The following is a 23,256-nucleotide window of genomic DNA, read 5'->3' on the forward strand; positions in this document are numbered from 1 at the left end:
TTAGCGGCAGTTGTCTTACCAGGCTTTACCTCTCAATCCACTCTAAAGCAAATTCACACCCTCAGGATATTTCCCATCTGTCTCCAAACAATCATCTGATAATATTAACTACCCACCAGCAATATGGGATGGATATGATCCCCTAACATCTAAGTCTCCGTCTTTCTCTAATAGCTCAATTACACAGCCCGTGTTTTGGAGAAACAAAGTACAGAACGGCAATGTTTGGGATCCCTCCCACAGACACATAGAGGGGCCACACCTCTTGCTCCTCTGGGGTACCACAAGAAAGAAATGAAGATGCTGCCTCAAGGAAAATGCCTGAAGAAAATCCTCACGGAAACAAGAGCATAAGGATATACATTTATTTCATACAATCCTTCTCAGACAAGAATATATTGGAGGTGCTGATTCTGTTCCCAATTGAACTCAAAATGAGCGTTGGCATTGGTCTCACAGAAAATAGGATCCAGCCCAGTACTGGAAGGATATAGAGTCATCCGGTACGCATATATATTTCCTGCATCATAAGTTGGCTCCCAAAATCACCTTTTGCTGGCTATCCACTAATCCCTTGTTTTAGCATTACATTTTTGACAAAGCGCTCAAAGATCTTAACATTATGTAGCTGTAATGTACAACTTTTAAACTGCAAAGTACGTATTTTAGCAAATGGACTAAAAATACAATCTGGTACAGTCATTTTAATCAGCCAAATGGAAAGTAGTAATTCAGTGCAGTATACCAGAAAAATTTATGGACCATTCAGTGACACTTCCAGTAACTATACATTCTTAAAAGATCATTACAGCTATAGGTTTGAAATCCTGCTTCGTGCCTGACTGTTGTGTAGGTCCTTATCCAGCAGGAAAAGGCTGTGCAGGGCTGCATCCCCGGTGCCAAGAGCTTAGCCCTCACACTTGCTGGAGATAAAAATGCCTTCACTTCAAAGCTTGGAAGAAGAGTCCTCTCTGTAAGAGGCTCCTGGCTTTCCTAGTCCCCCCAGGTAGTAATTAGCTAGATATTACTAATATTGTCCATTTATGGGTTAATAATATTAGCTAAAGACTGGCCATGTGGGCTTTGAAAACAAAGAAAATGTAGACGAGACTTCAGCAGCAGGCGAAGGGCATGGATGCTAACCTCATGTCACAGAAATGTGACACAACCTCAAAATCTCCAGCCCAAACTTACAGCTCCTCTCCCCAGCCCCACCCCCATGGTACACATCAAAACTATATACTGACCTTTTTTTCCACACTATGAAGAGCTAAGAAACAAGTTTATAAAGCTAGAAAGAGTTTATCAGTGTTATTTTATTGTCTCATTACTCTGCTAAGCAACCTTGAAAGTCGAAGTTTGGGTCAGGAAGAATTACTGTCATAAACCATTGGCAAATAACATACAACAGCTACATATTTTGAATATTTCACTTCTTTATGAGCTATTTTGAGGTGTCTTGGTCAAAGTGACCTGAACTTTCTGCCATTACAAGTTACATCACATTTCTCAGAATCAGAGCAAGTGTTTTTAACCAATTTGACTGCAAAACAGGAGGAACAGATCATGGTTCCATGAAAGTTAAAACAAAATATAAGTTGGTAACAAGCTGTAAGTAATTAATTTGATAGGAAAACACAAAAAATTGTTTAGCATTCAATAAGAAAACATAACCAACTTACAGCCACAAGTGGATATTCTGGATGGCAATATTAAAAAGTATTTGTGCAATTTCCCTTCTTGTAACTCCAATGAGAAGAGATAATATCTTTATAACGAAACAACAGCTTAAGCCTTTTCAGTTTGAGCTAAAGAACTCCTGCAGAGGCCCAAAGCATTATGACACATCATCACACAACTGGATTTATGTCACGGATCTGGATTCAACTAGATTGAGCTTGTTGGCTTAGTGCTTTCTGGTTACAAGCGCAGCATTGCAAAGCCTAGAAAAACTCTCCTTTGCTGGGGACGACAGCATCTTCCCCCATTCAAAACTCCCAAATTGAACCTTTCATTCCCAGACACACAACAGTCCTGCCGCATCCCCGCAACCACACAGCTTGCAACACCCTGGTTGTACAAGCTTTGTTGATGTGATACTCATTTGGGAGGAAAAAAAACCCAAACAAACAAACAAAAAAAACCCCACCCTTGTGACTGAAGTTGCAAATCGATGGTCTCGCTGGTAATGTAGGTTAAAGCCATTAGGTCCCTCCTGGTTGCTGACTAAGGCCCTTCTAACTGGACACCAGTGCTACAGCTCTCCAAATATTCCCCTACAAGTTTCCCTGGGTAATACCAACTGGGTCCATTTAAGCTGTTTAAATAGGTGACTTGAGCTCGTCTGGCAGACAGAACGTATTAGGGAGCTCATGCAAACTAATCCACTAGGAAAAAAACACGAGGGCAGCAGCAAGCCGCTGAAAGCTGGAGCATCCTCACCAGGCATACGGGGTCTAGAAAAGGACAAGCGTCCACAGCCAGACATTCTTCAGTTGTAGGAAACCTTTCCAGTTCTCCAACCTGACTAGCTCCTTGCTAGCTATTATCCTCTTATTTCTACTGCTTGATTCCCTGAAGCCCTAATTCATATAAAGTTCTTTCAAAATCCTGGAGAAAACCTGCCCAGTCCTACCCACTCCATCACCCGGTCTTCAGGGTAGCCCTGCCAATTTGTCATTGCCTTTTCTTGACATAGGGAAATTCAGGGAACGACCGCATTCCAAGCATCCTGAATCACAGCTTGACCATTCAGACACTTTGTTGACACAGTTTAATAACTGCTTTTGCCCTCTTTTTTTTTTTTTTTAATTGCTTTAAAATACCTATTTTCATGTTTTATCTGTGCTTCATACCCAAAAATGGTACTTTATTGAGATAATAAATATAATCTCAACATGTTTTTTTCCTGACCAGGTATGGACACTTCTAGCAAGTTACTGAGGTGCTTTTTTCGGCCATCTTCTCCATCAAAATTTTAACCAATTCTTCCAAACAGTCTCTCCAAACAATTCAATTTTTAAACTAAATTATCAATATCGAATACCTACAACCATACCCTTAAGATATACCTTGGAGGTGGGAAGCCTTAACTGGAATCAAAATGCCAAGAAACATTGGTCAGAAATTTAGGAAAGACCAAGTAGTGTTTCATAGAAACATTTTGCTTTTGGAGTATCATATAAAAAATTGTGGACGGTTCTGTTTAATTTTAAAATACATGTTTTCAGTGAACAGATACATCACGAAAAGTTATCACTTAGCAAAAAAAGGGGTCAATTTTAAATGAATTTCAAAAGAAAGAAGGATTAGAAACCAAAATACGATTCCCCACAAAATCAGCAGAGTTCACACATGTACTGGTACTTCTCAGGCAGAGAGAACAAGTGCAGAGCGTCTATACAAAAGCTATAGGTTTTTACAGTTCCTATAGAGTCACAACTCTTTCTTTACTCTGTATTTACCTGGCTGAATTTAAATGTGTATAAGACAACTGTTGTGATGAAGCTTATCAAAATGCATATGTGAAAACACATACCTGTTAAACAGTAACAACTGATAGAAGTACATTTGCTTTCCGGGTGGTGTACAGAAAAGTAAAGGCTCCTGTGGTGTCTCATAGAGGACTTAGATTATTCACTCAAAGAAATCATAAAATGCCTTTAAATGCACAAGCAAGAGCTATCATCACTTTAGAGACAGATAAAAAAAGACTAAAAAGGATTTAGACATTCAATAACTGATCCCCTTCTCCTCGCTGTAGGAACTTTGCGCATACCTTGAGAAATCATAAAACGTTCAATTTTGAAATTCACCACCCAGAATTAGTCATGGTGGAGGAATTTCGCTCTGGAAGCTATCTTGGCTAGCACATACACCCTTCTGCTAGCCTGCCTGAGTGCAAATTGACTCAAGACATTCCCCAGTCTGAGGGACAAAGTGCTACAGGTCATTATCTGATTGTGATAAAGAGAATACAAAGAAGGGATTTCTTAGCTCAAGGCAGCAGGAGAGAGGTGGCTGGAGGATTACTGGAAAGCTTCACATTTTCCTTCCCTTTACTTTGTTCTTAAAGTCTTCAAAGGATGATTGCCTTTTCCGAAAGGGACGGATGGCGTTACATCAACTGGTGACAGCAGATATGGCCAAGTTTGGTTCCAGCTATTCTAGTTGCTCAAAGTATTATGAAGATCTCCAGCAGAAATGCTTTACATATAGCAATGCCCAGATTCAAGACAAGCTAGCGTACAAGAATTATCATGAGTTGCTGTGGTATCTGGCTGAACACAGACCAACACGGAAAGACTCAGTCCTTTCTAAGGATTCCTTCATTACAAGTTTGTCGGTATAGAGGTGTCAGGAAAATACGATCCTCTCTTTATTCTGGAATAATTTTGAATAAGCCCACAGTGACCTCATCCTGCTCCTCTAACTAGAAGAGGACACAGCCTCCAGAAGCTCTGGAGGCCTCTTTCTTTAACACCCATTCACAGAAAACAAGCTTCCATCTTAAAAAGATGGTTATTCATAACACTGACAGAATCTAGAATATATAGAGATTTGGTAAGCAGAATGACAATGATAAGTAAGTGCTACCAGATCATTTAAAATTTGACGTATTTCTTAGCAACAAGAAAGTCTAAAATCCACAGCTGTGTCCCCTCTTTTTCTCCTTTAGACCGAAAAGATTTAAGAAGTTATGATTTAGAATTATAGGTATATACTTCACTTATCCAGCTGGCTTTAGAAACAGGCATCTGTGGTTTCTTCCCAGAGTACCTACATACCTAGGAAACTGTATACGTTTAATACACATGAGCAAAAATTTAATTTGTGCCACTTAATGGGCACAAGTCTAAATGAGCTCACCCAGATCCCTAACACAGGCTAGCAGTGGCAGCACGGAGCCCCACGTGGGCTGATTTACCCCGCCAGAGATCACCCTCCCAAACCAGAGATCAGGTATCTCCATCCTGCCTTGCAAGACACACATTTTCCTTCACGGTTTTCAAGAGTGTTATCTGCATTTCCCCTTCATGAGATGTAAAGTGTTCAAATAATGTCTCAGTTAGTACCGAAACAGTTACTATTATTTTCCAAGACAGGATTAGTTTGGGTGGTTTTTTTTTTAATTGGCTTTTTTTTGTTTTTAAGAAAGCTCCGAGAAAGGTGAAAATCACTGAATTGTAGCCAATTCGTTAACGCTCCATAGCGTTATGAAAGGCGGAAGGTGTTGCCAGGTGTACACTCATAAGCAACAGTAATTTATGGTGTAAGCAAACATAGATGGAAAAGTCTACTTAGATAATTAGCGTTCATGCGGGGAGATTTTCTGGGCTTCGCTCTCTGCTAACACAAATGTTGGAAAAATTGACACTTTGTACAGTAAATCTAGCTAGAGAGGAAAGGAGACTACGGCTTGTCCTCCTCTGCACTGGAAAACATTTTTTTTTTTTGTACCAAGCAGGATCCGAGTCAACAGCACACAAAGAAACACACACCCTGGCTCCATCGGGGCATCGCAAAATGCTGCGCCCCGAAATTACTGCAATCGCTGGGGTAAGGCAGCAGCGCAGTACGGGGGGAGGCAGCCCCCAGGACTCAGTCTTGAGCTTACTGCATCGTCTGGCAAAGTCAGTTAACTTCGGTCTTAATTACCATTACAAATTGCTCTGAGCTCCTCAGCAGAAGTTCTAGGCTGGGGCTTACAACCGTGACACACGGTAACTAACTTGGAAACTTCTCATTTTTTGAGAGAAGCTGCCGAGGTGTGGGGTACACGAGGCAACCACTGACCGAAGGTCTGCAGAAGAGGTTAAGGTAACTCAAAAATGCAGGGCAGGACAGCAAGGGTAGTGCTCGAACAGCAATTTGCCATCAAAGTCACGCACTCCCATTCCCTGGGAGGAGCAGGATAAGATGACCGAATCCTGACTTCTGACCTGACCTAGGCAGATACTGGGAGGTTAAAGGTCCATGTGCTAACCCACAGAGATAGCTGGCCTCCCTAAAACTCTCTCTTAATCAGTAACCACCAATTTAGAATGAAACATCTAATCTGAAGCTGTTTAAAATTCAAACAAACCCTCGTAAGTAATTGCTGCTACTTTCCCTCAAATTCTGCTTCCCATTTCAGTTTCACAGACCATAAACTCTATAGAAAATAATAACTTTTGACTTCCAACCCTTCCTTTATTAAACTGCTTACAACCACCAGAGTGGATGGTCATGTTTTTAACAAAGCAGCTGAAAACAAATAGAGCAAATAGTCTTACTCTGCTTTGCAAAGTCAGTCTTTTCCAAATAAATCTCTATAAATAATCCTTAGTTACACTGCTATGGTACAAGCTTGAATTTGAGTTAAAAAAAAAAAAAAAAAAATATAGAATTAGTGCTCAGTAACCGCCAAAGAAACCTCCCACCCTTCCCCAGAAGAAAACAATTACTTTTTTTGCTTCTACATTCAATCCAAGGCCATTAAAAGATTTTCTGTTGACTTCAGCAAGTTGGGTTTTTTTACAGCCTTCTGGTCAAGAACAGAAATTGCAAAATCACATCATGAGATCTTACCTTATATCCGCCAATACGATGCTCTTGTTTAAACTCTTTCCCATTTTTCAGCCATCGCATGGTTGGTGTTGGGTTTCCCATCGCTGGACAACGAAACTTAACGGTGTTCGCCGCTGGCACTGCATGTAGCCTTTTCTCCATTTTGTCCGTATGTGTCCAATAAGGTGCCCCTGTTTCAAAAAGATACGTCCAGAAATATCAGTACTTGGAAACTGAGCTCCCTTTCCAGCCGCGTCCACAGACATAAAGCACTGCACGTATTCGTTTTAAGCGTGGGTTAAAAAGAGTACACGACTGGAAATCATATGTCACAAGTGTTGGCCAGAGTTTTGCAAATGGCTCAGTCTGCAGCTTTGAGTATATAATTCATGACAAAATTCCAATAATTAACCACAGATATCCTTTTTTTTGTGTACATCAAGTAAGACAGAGGGACCAAGTTTCCAGCAGACTCAAGTGATGAGACACTTTGAACCTCAAGTTGAGTAACTGTGAGTGCTCAGTAAACTCTGAATTCTTGGACCTTGGCTGTGAAGCTGGACAGACCAAGTCAGAAGACCTGTTGGAAGCATCAGCCTTAACTTTTCCACATGTGTTAGAAGGGGGATAAACCACCTACCTACCTGGCAGCACGCTAAACCTTACAGTGTACAACAGCAAGGTGAACTGTGCTGTTACAGTCACAGAAACCATTAAAATATATTTACAAATGGAATATATTTCTGAAATATTAACCAAAGAGGAAGAAGCCAAATGAGTAAATGTGGATCAGCAAAACTCAGCAATAGCATTTATCATTCTGCAGGGAATTCCCACTCTTGTGAGCCCGTCAAAGCCCAAATGTTCAGTGATGTCCAACACCGTGGCACAAAAGGAGAGTGTCTCTCTCAGCCGGTATTTACTGAAGTGACCACTTTTGCCGGCTCCTGGCAAGGCTCTCCTGGCTCTCACTCGCTCCTTGCCATGCCCTGGCCCAGCCCATGCCCACACAAGGAGCATGAGGAAAACCCCTTTCTCGTCCAGGTTCGCAATCATTTGTCACATACCAGTACAGGAAGCACAGCAGAACAAAACATACAGCTACCCATCTGTTTTTACCCTCCCAGAAATAAATTTGGATAGATAGATCCATATACAAGGTTATCCCATGCTCTGGATCCATGGACCACTTTGGCTACGTTGCACAGCGTCTTCATGGCATCGCTTCAGTTGTCTCACCAAACAGTTTTTTTAAAAAGTTAAAGATTCAAGATCTGTTTAATAGTAGGAAACATTAATTTCTTTTACAATGGAGTTTTCCTGAAGCAAATCAGATTAGTGTGGAATTTTTAGGACTAGAGGGGTCCAGAAAAATAACTCTATTTCTCTCAGCCCTGTTTCATTTCCTTCATTAGCAGCCTAACACTCCACTATAAATAAACTCTTCCGTTCCTCAAATATTTATAGCAGTTCTTACAATCAGTGCAAACTCAGAAATCCTGCTACCCCCCTCCTTAAATAAAAATACAGCTGGATAGAAAATACAGGAATAAATCCTTTAACAACGTCTCTCCCAGTATAAAGAAAACATTCTGAAAGCAAGTCTTATAATGATGCTAAGAACGATAAGTGATTTTTTTTTTTTGCCCGAAGTGGCAATTAGTGTTAAAATTAATGAAGTAGAAAAGCAAAGCAAATTTGTGCATGTAATCAAAATAGAAGATCAGGTAACTATTGAAAATTTAACTGCAACACGAAGAAATTGTTACACGGACTAAAGTGAATTAGGGATGCAAAGAAAATCACTGTTAACATTATTTGCTAAAACCAGGATCACATTAAAACAACAGAAGACTTTAAACAAAGCCAACCAAAGGAATTAACTACTACACACAAAGACCAAATTACATTACAAGTATACCAGGCAAAGGCGGAATTACATGTTGGTACTGATACATTAAAAGGGTATTTTCTCTGGACCACTAAACATCTTCCGCAAGGCAATGTAAGGAAGGTGACCACTACCGGGCTCTACCCACAATTCCCACAAAGTCAAAGTAAACTGTAGCAGGTCAAAGCCAGTCAACCATCCGAACCAGTTACATCGGTATCTCAGAGGTGAGTGCCTAGATTTGACCCCCAACAGGCAATGCCGACCCAGCAACTTTGCAGCCAGCACGGTGACTTCTCATCACATCCATCACAAGCACCTTCTTGCACATCTAGAGCATTAAAACCTTGGACACAGTTACTGGCAAGCACAACCTCGGAACCACAGGATCCACAGCTCGCCCACGATATGGACCTATCTGCAGTGCCCAGGCTGGATGGACCGAGCTCGGGAGAAGCTCCCATCAGGGTGCAGCCCGGGACCAGGGCATCCAAGTCGGTCAGGATCCAGCCACTAACAGTTCCCCAAACAAGGCTGCTTTAATGCAGCCAGGTTTCTACTGCGTTATAGTGCAGTCCATCCTCTGGTCTTCTTGCATATAACCCCCCCTTCCATCAACTCTCACCCTTTAAAAAACTCTGCTCCTGGAAGAGAAGTGCTCCAAGAAGACTCGTATACAACAAATGCACAGGGAGGAAAAAGTTTGCTCTATGGAAGAGGTGGGAGCAGAGAAGAGGACAGAAGGATGCAGGCAGGAATGAAGAGAAGCAGCTCAGTTCTGTGCCACGGAGAAAGGAAACTCCTCGGGCTGGGAGAAAGGACTCTGCTTGGAAAGCTTTCCCTCGCATGACCCTCAGCGTAACCTGCAATGCTCCTGAATCACAGGGGAGCTTGAGGAAAAACATGCGGACATCACATGTTGAAAACACTGTCCGAAAACACTTCAAGACATCCTACCATTTTTCACTAGGTAGTAGCAACGTATATTGGCAGCTCCTCAGGATGTTTAAGGGAAAAGAAAAAAAGGCAGCGACACCCACAAACCGTAACACTCGCCCTCATTTTGTGCTTTCGTACAGCGACTGATCCAATTAATGCACAGCATTTATACAGAGAAATTGAATTATCATAACTTAAAAGCACCTTTTACTATTTCTGTTTGTCTTGAGAGGAACAAACCCAGATTCACTAAAACCAGTAACGAACGCAGTTAACGAGCATACACCATCAAGTGCCGAGTCCTCTTATGGACCGTGTCCATCGCATCCCATCTTCGCTAACAGGACAGGTGGAAGTAGGTAGCACCGCTGTTAAAAGTTCACAGTAACAACAGGGCAGACTCCAGCACGTAGCGGTAATGAGCAGCAGGGGAACGGGTGGGAATTCCTGATTGCTTTTAGAGCTCTCATTAGTGAAGAAAATATCCTGCTGACCCACACTGCACTCCACTGCAAATACATTACATCTAATCAGGCAAATCTCCTGCATGTGAAATTGAAATTAGGCAGCCCAGGGGACCACTTCACTTCAGGACTCCTCAATTTTTATTTGGACTTATCTAATCTAACACAAAAAAATACAAAAGTAGTCAACTCCAAGCCTGCCTGACAAGCACCTCAAGCAGGCAACAGTGCACCTGAAATGGTCACATCAACCCCCTCCCCCTCCAAGGTTTTCAGTACTATTGTATTTGACCTTTAATTAAAAAACACTTCTAGGCAACATCCAATTTTTGCTGCTCCCTTGAGTGGGTTTCCACTCTACAGGATTTGATGAATTTGAACCTTGTTTCATCCTTTCTGAAATTCTTCAAGGCATGAAAAGAACAGCATGTGGATTACATTTAGATACTTTTTGTTCCTGGTGCCAATTTACCATTGCTTGGCCCAGAAGAAATTGTTTAAAGGGTGATAAGGAAAAAAAGTCACAAAGCTTCCAGTCGCCTGACTAGAATTCAAGGCAGAATCGCAGCATCTTCAAGGCTACCCGGGGTCCAGAATAAATTACTGTTGGTGGACCTCAGAGCAACCATCACAACAGCTGCTGCCTTGCCAGCACCAAGTCAGGATTATGGAAATCCCTTAAGTTAGGGCTACCTCTCAAAATCACGATGAGGATGAGGCAACAAGGACCAACAATCTATTCTCTGCCAGTAGGAACTGATGACTATCAGCCTTTGGCTTTGTCAAAGAAGTCCCAGGTCAACATCCTTGGAGCGGGTCCTCCAGAACCAAGCTAAGGCACCTCTTTAGGGCCACAAAGGGAAAAACTGAGTTGCCAACAAAGCCATTTTGTGGAGAGAGGGGACTATTTTACGGTGGAACCAATCCTGCACCTTCCCCACAAGCATTAATCCCTTCAACAAAAGCTGGAAGTAATAAAAAGCTATTCAGGATGCAGTCTGGAACAAATCTACCACAGTGTTTTTTCAGACAGTTAAAATATCTGTCAAGCTAAAAAGGACACCAAACGCAGAGTGAAATCTGCTATGCATGCCTTTTACTTAAAAATACACACAGGGCAAATGATCAAATGCACACGTGTACATGCAAGTGCCCTCCTCTCCCGAGAACGAGTTGCTCCTCACAGCTACGGAGCCACTTACAGCCTCCGCTGACTTCAAGAGCAGTTGTATTTTCTGGGCAGCCTTGAAAATTACACTAGATTTCCTCAACGGCCTCTCTGCCTGCATCTGAAAACCCTGGCCTCTGAAAAATACATTTGTAACAGAGGCAAAGAAAATAAAAAAAGCTTAAAAGAATACTTACCATCGTAAATAAAACAGCTCTAAAAGGTTTGCTTTAGTTTTAAATATGCAGGAATGAGAATGCCAAGGTTCAGTTTCCTGTGGAAGGCACTACAGCCATTTCCTGCCTCATCACATCATAATTAACATGCCAGGACAGCTGGACTTTATCAGAATTGTTTCATCAAAAAGCAACAACCTTTGAAGACTATGGCCTTTTGTTTCCATCAGTAAAGGCATAACCAGGCCAATTTCCATCGCTTATCCTTAATGATTGCAGCTGTAATTTGTATGTAAATTATCAGTTAAATTGTTTTAGATCTCCAAAGCTCAAACCATGGTTCAGGAAACACTTAAAGACTTCTCTTAAAGCAACCAGGGACTCTTGTGAGGTCCTGGACTTCCCCAGGCTCTGCCCAACGTAGGCAGGAGAAGGCAGAAAAGGGCATTTGACCATTACACACCACTGCCTGCCACATGGCAGGCTCAGGGAGGACTTGGACGACTCCTCGACTCCTCATTCACTTTTCAATGTCTTGCAAGAGTTTCTTCAATTAATGCGGCCCTTTTGGAAACGCTATAAAATCTAGAGGGGGAATGGCAAATGATACCGATGGGAAGGCTTAGGAGAGGCTGGATACACAAGCTTCAGCGGTTTGCAGAAGCACCATACCGATTCCCACCCCTAACTTTCACGCGGCTCCGATCTTGCCAAATCACAACCCTCTTCCAGCAGCGTTGCATTAATCCAACTGAGTTACTATGACGCAACTTTCCATTGAAAACAGACTACTTGCAGGGACACGGTGCCACCATCGTTCTCCCGGTTCCGGCTCTCCCCGTCGAGCGCTCAGACGTCGGGAAGAAGGCTGCGCTGCTCCCTGCGCCTGTCTGCAGCTTGCAAGAAGCCCCAGCAGTTTGCAGGCACCTTGTAAAGAGCAATCTCAGGAGGACTTGTTTGTGCAAGGCTCTGCTCAGGAGCAATCTGCCTTCTTGCAGTTTCCTCCCTTCTACGCTGCAAGAGTTTGCGCTCAACCCGCGATCCGAGATGTTTAAACGTTCACGCTCTAGAGGCATCTTTCATTTTGAGCAGGGAAAGTGTGACTGACCCCTGCTGAAGTACACACCCCATCCCTGGCAGACGGAAATTGTCAATGGCCTTTCACCAGCTCCTGAATCAAGATTGATTAAGAGTAGCTTAAAACGATAGCTCACGTTACAAGAACATCACTAGTGTTACAGAAGACACCACTGGGTAGCTCTCCCTGGTGCGTGAAAGGGCAGGAATAGTTACCATGACATTACAGAGCACAGTTGCCTTGAGATCAGGTCCTTTTCTTTTTTTCCCCTCGCTATATGCCCTTCCAAAATCCATTTGTGCTCACAGTGAATCTCCAAAGCCATCAGCACGGATTAGAAGCACAACTGTCTTCGCTAACACACCGAAAAGATTGCAAGCCCTTTTCTGACCGACACCAATAAAGCTCTAAGGTGACAACAGGCATAGGGATGTTTCCTAAAAGGAATTTCTATCCATGAGTCCTTTTCAGGGGAACGCTAACATTGCCTGGGTTGGTGGGTTTTGCCTAGACAACTTCTTTTAAAAGCAGTGTCCCTTTTCCAAACTCGCCAATTATCTTTGCCACCGCATTCCTTTGTCAGAGCAGCCTCCAGCTGCTTAATCTCAGCCACTTCAAGCTGCACCTGTGAATCAGACTGGGTTAATCACACTAACAGATGGCAGGGGCCAAACAAGCAGCTAAGAACTTATATCATTTTAAATAGCATCTAATGTTTCACAGCTTCAGACCAGGGGCAGTCGTATACAACAGTAACTAACGAGGGGAGCTGAAGTCAGGCTCGTACTTTATCATCTGAACAAGTGTTTCGAGCATACAGTATAGCTGCCAATTACTAATCAGGCCGAGGAGCAAATATACTACCTTGCTACTGCCTTCAGTAACTAGCTGACATCTCCCATGAAGGATTTCTGTGTTCTGCCTGTTATTGACTTTACAAAGCACGAGCGATAGCAAAGTAGCAGTCACCGCGGGGATTTTGCAACAGTGCATAGGGGCATAAGGAACCAATATGAATTTTACTTTTTTTTTTTCTTAGCAACTGCTCTATTTAGAGCCTATTAATAGCTTTCCAAATTCTCTAAAGGGACCGAAGTTTAACATTCGGATAGGTTTAAGACTCTTTTAGCCCATTTTCATCATGCGTAAGTAACATAAAATGTGGTTTTAGTGCTGGATTGCTTTCTTTGCGACAAACCTCGAGGTCCTTTACAGACAAAAGAACCTCATTGTCTCCAAACTTATCCTCCGCAGGGAGATTTCTGCCAAGATTAAGGATTGAAGGATTTGCCTCATACAACTTAATTTTATTTTTAAAGTTTCCATACCACCTTTTAACAAAGTGAGCCGGATCTTTGTTTCTTCTGCTAGATTTCAGTTCAGGTTCAGGGAAAGTTAGTTCATCTGTGAGAGTCTAAACCAGACAAAGACTGAACTTCAATTTAAGAAGAAAGGAAACTGCAGAAGAGCTAGCAAGAAGGGAGAAAGAAAGTACAGACCAGTAAAGCGTATTTAGAAGAATATTAGTTTATTTTTCTTTTTCTTTTCCAATTGATGAACTATGTGAAACAGAAAATGGAAAAGGACAAAGATACCACTATTTGACAGCCCATGCAGTTAACAATCAAGAAGCTCTGAAGGCAGGAGTGCAAAAGACGGGACATTATTTTCCACGTGGATCTTGCTAGTGACTTCTGGCAGTTCGCTGTTACTTACTCATCTGGTTGCTGTCATTCACAAAGTCCTCGGACCCATCATTGTCGTCTTCATCGTCCCCAGAGGAAAGAGCATCTGCACATTAAAAATAATCAAGTCTTTAAACCAGCCTATTTTGCAGACGAATAAACCAATATGCTACATCTTAGATTATCGATCAAGGAGAACAGATGTTATGTTAGTTGTGCAGAAGCTACAGAAAAAGAAAATCCAGCCACAAAATGTGTTTTATTCTTATAAAATTCTACACAAAACTAGCTAATAATCCTGAAACGCTACGAAGTTTCCAAAGGGAGCTTGCTAACTCCAAAAATCTCTTTCTACTTACAATTTTTATTTTTTTTAAAGACATTCAGTTGAGCAGAACTGAGTGTCTCCAGAACGATTTATCTCTAAACTTAAAGGATATAGGACACCCCTCTTCCTCTCCTGAAGCAGGGGGAAAAAAACTTGTATTCGTTCTATGGCTTTATCATCATCACAGTGACTCTGTATAATTCAATCCTGTCATAGTGGCATAAAACAGAGAGCTATTCAGCAGCTGTTAATCACTACAGATCCCATGAAGTAAAAGGAGCATATACAAACCGAGTCCATTTCAGGGTCAAGACAAGGAGGAAAATACCTGAAATAACTACAGAACTCAGCTCAACTCACTGTGCCCAAGTGGACTGTTTCACGTTATATCACAATATGCCTTTATATCACATTTTACAGCTTCTACATGCAAAAACCTGTGTTTAACTCACTCACCTGTAACATTTACAATGAAGTACAGAGTATCACTGTCTAGGGTCCTAACAGCAGTGCAAGCATAGAGGCCCGAATCTCTGGGTGTAGCATCCTTAATTTGTAAGTACTCCCCAATAATCACTGTCCTATTGTCGGGCCCCAAAGGGACCCCATCCTTAGTCCAACTGATCATGACGGCGTCTTTCAATTGACAGCGCAACTCAAGCGGTTCTCCTGGAAGTGCTGAATATACATCTGGCTGAGAGATTTGGTATTTGGTTGGTGGCTCTGCGAAGGTGGAAGGAAAGGAGGAAAAAGAAGAAAGAGAAGGGAAAGGAGAGAATTTCCAACAAAAGTCAGTGAAGGCCCTTTTCATCCACAGAAATCAAGTTATGTTCCAAAGTTTCATCCAGATTAGCCCAGCAATCTGTCTCGTAAAACTGAACCACATCCAGGTATGGGATAGGCTTTATTTTCAAGTTAACCACAAACAAAGCTCATTCCCTGTTGATCGGTGTCTTAGCACGTGCCTTCTCCCGAGTGCCACACAAAGGCACAACCCTTCATCGCTGGTCCCAGCGAGCCAACTCTGGGGAGATGAGTGCTGCTGAACCCGAGGGCTTCAAAGAATTTGGAGGAGGCAGGAGGAGTTCAAAAAACAAATTCAGCTTTATATCTTAGCATTTGGGTCTACGATTCAAATGAATATTTATCTTTCCCCATCTGATTTTATAAGTTGCTTTTTTACAAAAAAAAAACAAAACTGAAAAGAGCTGTGTCGGAAGAAAAGGATGGCCAAAAAACCCCTTCACTAGCTAAGCTAATAAACATGAGTTCCTTTGCACAGCTTATATGATGTCCTTTATTTTTCTCCCTGCACCCTTCCCAAAGTCTCTACATTTGCCTTCTACACTGCCAACTCCGCTCCCAGTGACAGTAACTTTTTCCTTTAATGTTTTTTGCCTCGTTTCTTATTTCACAGCCTCTCCTGAGCAGAATACAGCAGAACCCCGGGAACACAAGCAAAGCTTTCAACGTCACAGTGTATACAGAAGTTCAAAACAAAACAGCGCTTCCATGGGTTCCCTTTTCTAACCAAATAATGAGAACAATGTCAAACCACAGTTTTTTTCCAAAAAAGCATCCTTGGAAAACTACTTCTGCCTATCGTTACTAGAGCTTCATCACCCCCTTCGGAGGCTGGCTCTCAGCAGGGGGAAGGGAACCGCAGCCCCGGGCACTCAGGACCGTCTCCCCCGGGGCAGCGGGACGGCTCAGCACACCTATGACGCACTCCAGCCGTGCCAGATATAGGGACTGCTTCTGTAACTGGTTTCTCCCTACAACCACAATATCCCTCTCCCACGAGCCTCTTGGCCTCACCAAGTCCAGCACGAAGAGTAAATAAAGGAAAGGAGCAAACAGAAGATGCCTTCACGCTCACGAGGAGGGTCGCATTGCACGGACAGCTGCTCCCCGGCGCACAGCCCGGCACACATCCTTCCCCGCACCAACCGTGCACCACCGCGTGTGCATATAAATAAACCGCACACCTCTTTCTGTTTGTTTGGGAGACTGAGGGAATATTAAAATAGGTGACTCCTCAGTGTCCACGCTCGCTTCTAAGAATACCGAAACCCTGAAACCCGCGTTCCTCGTCCTTGGGGCACAGCATTGTCATTTCTTGTATCGCACTTTCAACAGAGAAGTCTGAAACGAGCATCACATCAGAGCTAGCCTGTGGACAGGAGTTTGGAAATGCTGAAGCTCTGTCAGTAGTTTAGTTTTAGGTGGTCCCGTGAGGAGCAGGGAGTTGGACTCGATGATCCCTACGGCTCCCTTCCAACTTGACATAGGCTATGATTCTATGAGTACCAGGAGTGGCCACCACAGTGGGACACTCACGCATTTAAATATTGGGTTATACTGATGCACTTGAAAATAGCGTGCCCAATTTCTCCTCCCACTCATCCTGGAATCATGTCATTTCAGGGAGTTCAGTGGGAGTTTGCCCAAAGGAAAGGGAGAACAGACCCAGGGATGTGGTCCTTGCAAAACAAGCAAAGCTTCTCCTGGCTTTTTCCCTAGGGCAAACATGTTTTTTCAAACAACAGATTTGACATATGCGTCACACCAAGATGATGGCCAGAAAAAGTACATAAAACCATTTAAACAAGACCAGTACGGAGACTCTAAAGATTCTTGGATTTAGATTTTATAACAAGGCATGCAAAGTTCCATCTCAAAGTCTAGGGCAAGCTACAATACAGCTTTATACTCCTTATAAACTAATTCAGTCTTGCTGATACAGTCACGAATCCAGAGATCTGCAATGCAGGTGTTTCACTGAGTACTACACTATGCTGTTAGAAATCTAATTTCCAGAAGGAGCATGGGCTGCTTTCTACATGTATTTTCCAACATTAATGAGTATATTTGAGTCTGCTTGAGATTTTTTTAAATTCAGATTCCACTGTCAAATTTAAAAAAAAAAAAAAAAAGGCAGCTGAAGCCAGCTAGCTAATTTACTTTGAAGTTTTAAGACTTCTTTGTAACGCTCTACCTGCAAAGAAAATTTCCTTTACAGAGTTTACACTGTGCCAACAACGTAGTGGAGTCTAAAAATGCCTTTGTTTAAACTTTTTAAAAGCTGCCATGGGTGAAAATAACTCAGCCCTCCTTTAAGTGCATTAGAGGCTTTTGCTGAAGAGCCCCAGGACACGCGCAGGATGGTCACACAGGTTGCAGCGTCCTCCTAGGCAGATCAGTTGTTCACATACAATTACAAGGAAAATAATTTTCTACCTCCCATCCTTGATTTCATCTCTTTTTTAACTACTACCCCCAAATTTACACTGAGTTTTTCAACACAAATCCAAATCCAAACTCAAGAGCAGTAATTTATTTCAAAATTTAAAAAGAAAATTCCTTTTACAAGGAAAATTACTAGTATATTGAAACTTGTTTTTCTTCAAATAGGTATTAGCATTTGGTAAATATTATCCTCCTCCGTTTCTTTCTCTCTAGAGTATCAGGGAAGATACAGCACAAAGTGTTGTCATGAAATAATGAAGTCATGTTTGGAAATAGTGAGTTATTTCAGGTAAGCCTTTGTGTTGCCAAACTAGAATGTAGCAGCACTTAAGACTGTCACTTTTTATAATGTTTGCCTATAAACTTTTTCCAGTGTGGGTTTGAAATGGTGCCCAAAAGCAAACAGAGAACAGGTGGGATTCTGAGGCAGGAGTCCGCCCAACAGCTTCACTGCAAAAATCAACCAGTTCAAACTGTTAAAAAATTCCCACCAGCACATAAACAACCTAAGCTGCAGAGTTAACTCTCTCTCCAGGACACTGCACAAGGATTTTTACACCGCTTTGAAATTTAGGGACAAATTCTGAACTCATGTGCTCAAATCAATGGCTCCCCTGAGGCTGACATCAGGATTATTTCCCCACTTCCACGTCTTTTGAGCATACCAGAGAAATAACACTGCAAGTTCGCTCGGCCCTCGCTTGCACCCATCCTCCGGTGTTTTCAGCAGCATCCTCCTGAATTTTCCCTTAGTGAAAAGAGCTAGATGGGAGAAGGAGGAGACAGCCCTGCAGAGCCTGCACCATCAAGCAAGGCTCGATGATCTGGTATCACTCCACGCTCCCCCAGCCCTCTCCGAAGCTCTGCCTTGAATCCGTGTCCTTCACCCATCGCCGTAAGCCCGTAAATCAGCCCGCTGCTGGGCCAGCTCTGCACGGAAGGAGGCACGGGATTCCTTTCTAAGCAAGTTCTCCTGCAAATCCTATGATTGTGGCATTAGTACCTACTGCAAGGGTGCATTACCTGATGTGAATAACACCTGCCTATCAGCCCTTAAAAAACAAGCAACAAAGGCACGTGCAAAATTTCTGGTGGTGTTCTTAAACGCTGGGGGAGACGGGAGGGAGCGTTGCTTCTGCTATTGTCTGCTCTCGGCTACATCCTTATTGGTAATAGTGGTGCACACAATGTATTTAAACTTTATAGGTGGAGCTATTGAACAATACCACCGTGAAAAACCAAGCTGCTGTTAAATAAACAAACGTGAACTTTTTCTTTGCCTGCTCATACAGTCTTGCAGCACGGCTTATGCCATCCAGCCATCAAATGGGAGTAAATAATGTTTGTATAAAAACCATGACCACAATAGAAGACCGGGGACATTTTGAATGTGCTATTTCAGATTATTATGAGACACACAATTATATTCCAAATCATGCTCCTATTCAACATTCGGTCACTGAAACAAGAGATTTATACTTCCTTAGGTTTTAAATTATTATTATTATTTGCCTCCATTTATTAAAATGTTAACAAAGAGCTGCTTATCTTAAGGCTCAAGGCATTTAGTTACTTAGTTACAGAGCCAAATAATTAAACAATCAGCTAATAGCTAACCCCAGCAAAGATTCTCACACAACTCTCCATAACACAAAAGCCTCAGACCCCATCAAGCCACTTGCGCTTCAAAAGGCTTTAGTAAATAACTAAACGCTCACCATAGCGTGCCCAGAAGGGTCAACAGACCTGACCTGTCAAGAATCCAAGAGGTTCATTGCAAAACTGAATGTCCCCACAGGGAAGCCCGGGCTGCCAACCGCTACCACTCCTCCTGCTTCTCCTACCCCTTCTCCTGTGTTTCCCGTCATTGAGGAAGATCCAGCAAGACCACACTGGATGAGCAACGCGGAATGGGGCTGTCGAACTCTGCCTGAAGCAGAACGGCCACGGGGCCCCGTGACTTTGGGAGTCAAAGCCAAGCCTTTATGCTCTTCTCCAGGAGACAGCCTCTGCCAGGTCAGGATGCCCAGGTATCATCAGCCAGGTTTGCAAGCTTCCCTCCCACCTCCCAGGTAAAAGCCGATGGGCTTCTCCCTCAATTTAAGTTGGCGGGCTGATATGAAGAGTAGCTGCATGTCCTCTGATGACGATGGACGAAAAACTCAGCCTACAAAAGAAATGGCCACCGGTTTAAAAACGCAAACAGTCATTCCTGGCTGTGGCGACTATCACGCGTTAGCCAACGGCAAACCAAAGCCACGAAAGCTAAGCACGTCCCCTTATACAAAGGGGGACAAAATAGTGTTTCCAATTCATCCATCTGCTTCTCCAAAGTCACTGGATTCCTGCTGTCTTATTTGTACTGTGTTTCCGCCAGCCAGCTGCCAGCTATGGCAGGCATAATCAGGAAGTCTCTCTCTTCTGATAAAATACTTTCCTTTCCAAATTACTACAGTTCCTTCCATAATTTTAAAACACAAAAAAAAAAAAAAAAAATCCCTTGTCAATGAACAACATTCTGAAGAGCAGGAATCATTTCCCCCCTCTCTAATGTATAAAAACATTAACTGTTCAAATCTGGCCAAAAAGATCTAGGCCTTGCAGAAAAACTCCATCAAACACAAAGCATCAAAGAGATATCCATGATAGTTACAAACGTAAATATAAGGCAAATTGTAAGTCTGCATTTGTTCCTTTAAAACAAGATCCCAGGCTGCTCTATTTGAAAGCAGAGACTTCCACAAAATGTTAAGCGCCAGACTCTCTAAAATAAATTGAGATATTTTTTCCTGGCATCTTCTTTAACCCTGTTATCCTTATTCTACAAGGACCTAGTCATCCGATGGGTACAAGAGATGAAACCAGACCAAAAAAAATTGTCTGAAGAACAGGAAGAATCCTTTTGCCCTGGAAGTGAACACTTGGAAAAAGTAAGAGTTGCCACATAACACATGCCTGGTACTTTGGCAAGTGTAGAGCTTCCAGCCACACTGACCTGCTGAAGCATGGACCTCTAGCATCATGTCAACTCCTACTGAGTGCTACATACACTAAGATCATAAAAAAAAAAAGTGAATCTCCTCCAATTGAAATACTTGCCAATGTCATCATGGGTAAGGGAAAATATTACAGTGCACTAACTTGTTTTCCTAAGCTTTGAAGACCTAGAAAAATAAATAATTCTCATGAGCAGCGAAGAGTTTCACCACTTGCAGGACCCCCTGGCCAAGAAAAAAGCTCTGCATACACACCTAAAAGTTATCTCCACGTGATTACATCTACCTACCTTGTGTAATGCTCTTTGGCAGATGAGCAATTATGGAACTGCAACTCCTTGAGGTAACCACCCCCAAGCAGCATTTAGCCCTGGCTACGGACACAAGGGCCTCATCACACCCAGCAGAAAAGAGCAGTGGGGGCAAACCTCACGAGGTCCCCTGCTAAGTTGGTGTGTTGGCTGATACGGGGTGAGGCGCGTGAACTATTTCAGCATGGCTTTGATGGCTGCAAAGCAGTTGGGTTGAAGTGTCTCACCCCGTGGTTAAAGGAGGACGACTCCTTCTCAAAAGAAAAAGAAATTGTACTTGTCTAGGCTTCATGCAGAGATTAAAAATTCCTACAACTTGTAGCCTGCTTGCTCCTACCTGTCTTTATAGTTGTGATCGTTGAGTTATGGCTGCACAACCACGCAACGTGCATCAAAAAATGCCAAGTATCACATGCTCATGGGCTTGGCTGTGTGCTTTATGCTTTTGGAAGCCAAGCCAGGGAAGACTCAGAGCATGCCAAGTTCAAAGTAAACAGCAGAGAGACCAGCAAGGCCACCTCCTGCTGCTGGGAACTGCCCTGCAATTTCTTCCTGTTTGTCCCCGTTCTTCACGGTCTGCTCCTTACAGGATGAAGACTTCTTTATACAACAGTCACTGTAGGATTTATCTCCAGATACAGGAAAGAGCAAGAAACCGCAAAGCATCGGTATGTCTTCTGCACAAAGACTTGGTAGCCAGGGAAGGAGAAAACACCCCCAACCTTGAGCAGCAACACCAAAACCCCTAAAATTATTGTGCTGCCTTTTATAATTTCACCACTATGATGAGAAACTACAGGCCATCTTCAGAATTTGAACCTTTGGTTCCAAATCTTGACCATTTATTTCTGTTCAAGCCATAAGCTCCATCAGCTGCCTAAAGTAATAGAGTGATAGTCTCTGTGCTAAGCGTACTGGGGAGTACAATATAAACCTAACACACATGTAACACAATCTCAAAAATAATTAACTACCCTTCAAACTCATTACAGAAGACTCTTCTCATGTAATCTATTATACAACACAAAGGGGAAATGTATCAATCACCTTTTGCCAGAACCTCAAATGAAAAGCTGGAAAAAAAAAAAAATTAACCTTCTCTCTCTAAAAAGCAGAATCCAAGACTAGGATCATTTTCTCATTGTTTCTACTTTCAGCAACAGCAGAACATCAAATCTTCCTGACTGTATTCTGCACATAACCAAGTGACAGAGCAATTTAACCAACTCCAATTGTCCAACTTAGCATTAAAGTCTGCATGGGAAAGCCTCCATACAAGATATGCAGCCTTGGGAAAAGGTACGAGCGTGTATATTTAGTTGCAAAGGGTTTTTCTTGGGTTTAGTATTTTCTTGCATCTATTCCAATCTGTAGCTTTTCTCAGGTTCTTTATTTGCATTTCAGGAGCAATATAAAAATATAACAGAACACGGCATAAATCCAAACATAAAAACACAACCTTTTTCTTCCAGGTTTGCCGAAGGCCATGCTCGGGACTATTGCTACTCAACATTCAAAAGAAATAAATTACAACTGTGAGGTTAAAAATTGCACAATTTCATGTTCAAGTGTTAGTTCTGGATGCAGAGAACATCTATTCAGATTCCCTATAAACAAGTCAGCAGTTGTTTCTTTTGTACACTGTCCCATTTTTACTTGACTATACAAATCCTCTTAATTTTAGCAGCTCGTCTGGAAGTCTCATCTTGCCTGTTCCCCTGAAATTCATCTTCCCCCACTTCCTAAAGTGGGATTTGAAAAAAGTCACTGGAAACAATATCCCCAAAACATCCCCTCAGCACTTTTGAAAGTCCTATCCACAACGCGCATAAACCATAGGATATTCTCCAAGTACTTCAAAGCTTCAAGGCATACCAGACTCCCTTTTAACCGAGAGCAACATTTAGTCAAAAGATACCAGAGCTAATTTAATTCCAGCTCCACACAGAGAACAGTCACCAGTGGTTCCTGGGGACAAGGAAGAAGTAGCAGAACAAGCCCTGAAGTTAAAAGCTAGGCTGGCTATCAGCACTTCCAGGTGGCCCACAAACATTTACATGACAAGGGTTATTTTTAACTTGCAGACACCTCTGTCACGCCTTACTGTAGCAGTGGCTCCTGGGCACTTTGCCATACTAATGGAAGATGGTTCAAACGCTTCTGAATTGTTGGGAGAAGGGCTATTACACAGTAGTGGTGCGCTGCCGATTTATTACGGAGCTTCCGTGTCAATCCTGCACGTCTGAAATACCTGTGCTCCCCTGGCAAGTAAACAGTATCAGATAAATCTGGGTACTTCGACAATGTAATATCTAAACAGGATTATTTTTCGTGATTAAACTGTGTTTAATAGAACCAAGCTCAAGAACCGCTCAAATTTTAAATTGGGGGTTTTAAATGATTTTTAAGAACTGTTGGGTGG

General features: G+C 42.4%; 1 protein-coding gene across 11 annotated transcripts in view; it reads right to left on the reverse strand.

The window, feature by feature from the left end:
- The window catches only part of FGFR2 (fibroblast growth factor receptor 2), an 86,189-nt gene that overhangs the window by 50,966 nt on the left and 11,967 nt on the right, over positions 1–23,256 (reverse strand). For 5 of the 11 annotated variants that reach the window (XM_069797121.1, XM_069797118.1, XM_069797119.1 and 2 more), the window contains 3 exons: positions 14,735–15,001; positions 13,982–14,056; positions 6,571–6,740 (listed from right to left, as the gene is read on the reverse strand). In XM_069797121.1, the coding sequence (XP_069653222.1) occupies positions 6,571–6,740; positions 13,982–14,056; positions 14,735–15,001 (512 nt within the window). The remainder of the gene's footprint in view (positions 1–6,570; positions 6,741–13,981; positions 14,057–14,734; positions 15,002–23,256) is intronic. The other 6 variants (XM_069797125.1, XM_069797127.1, XM_069797128.1 and 3 more) reach the window with 2 other exon arrangements.

This window comes from Haliaeetus albicilla, chromosome 11 (genome assembly GCF_947461875.1).
Source record: "Haliaeetus albicilla chromosome 11, bHalAlb1.1, whole genome shotgun sequence".
In the NCBI taxonomy this organism is placed as follows: domain Eukaryota; kingdom Metazoa; phylum Chordata; class Aves; order Accipitriformes; family Accipitridae; genus Haliaeetus; species Haliaeetus albicilla.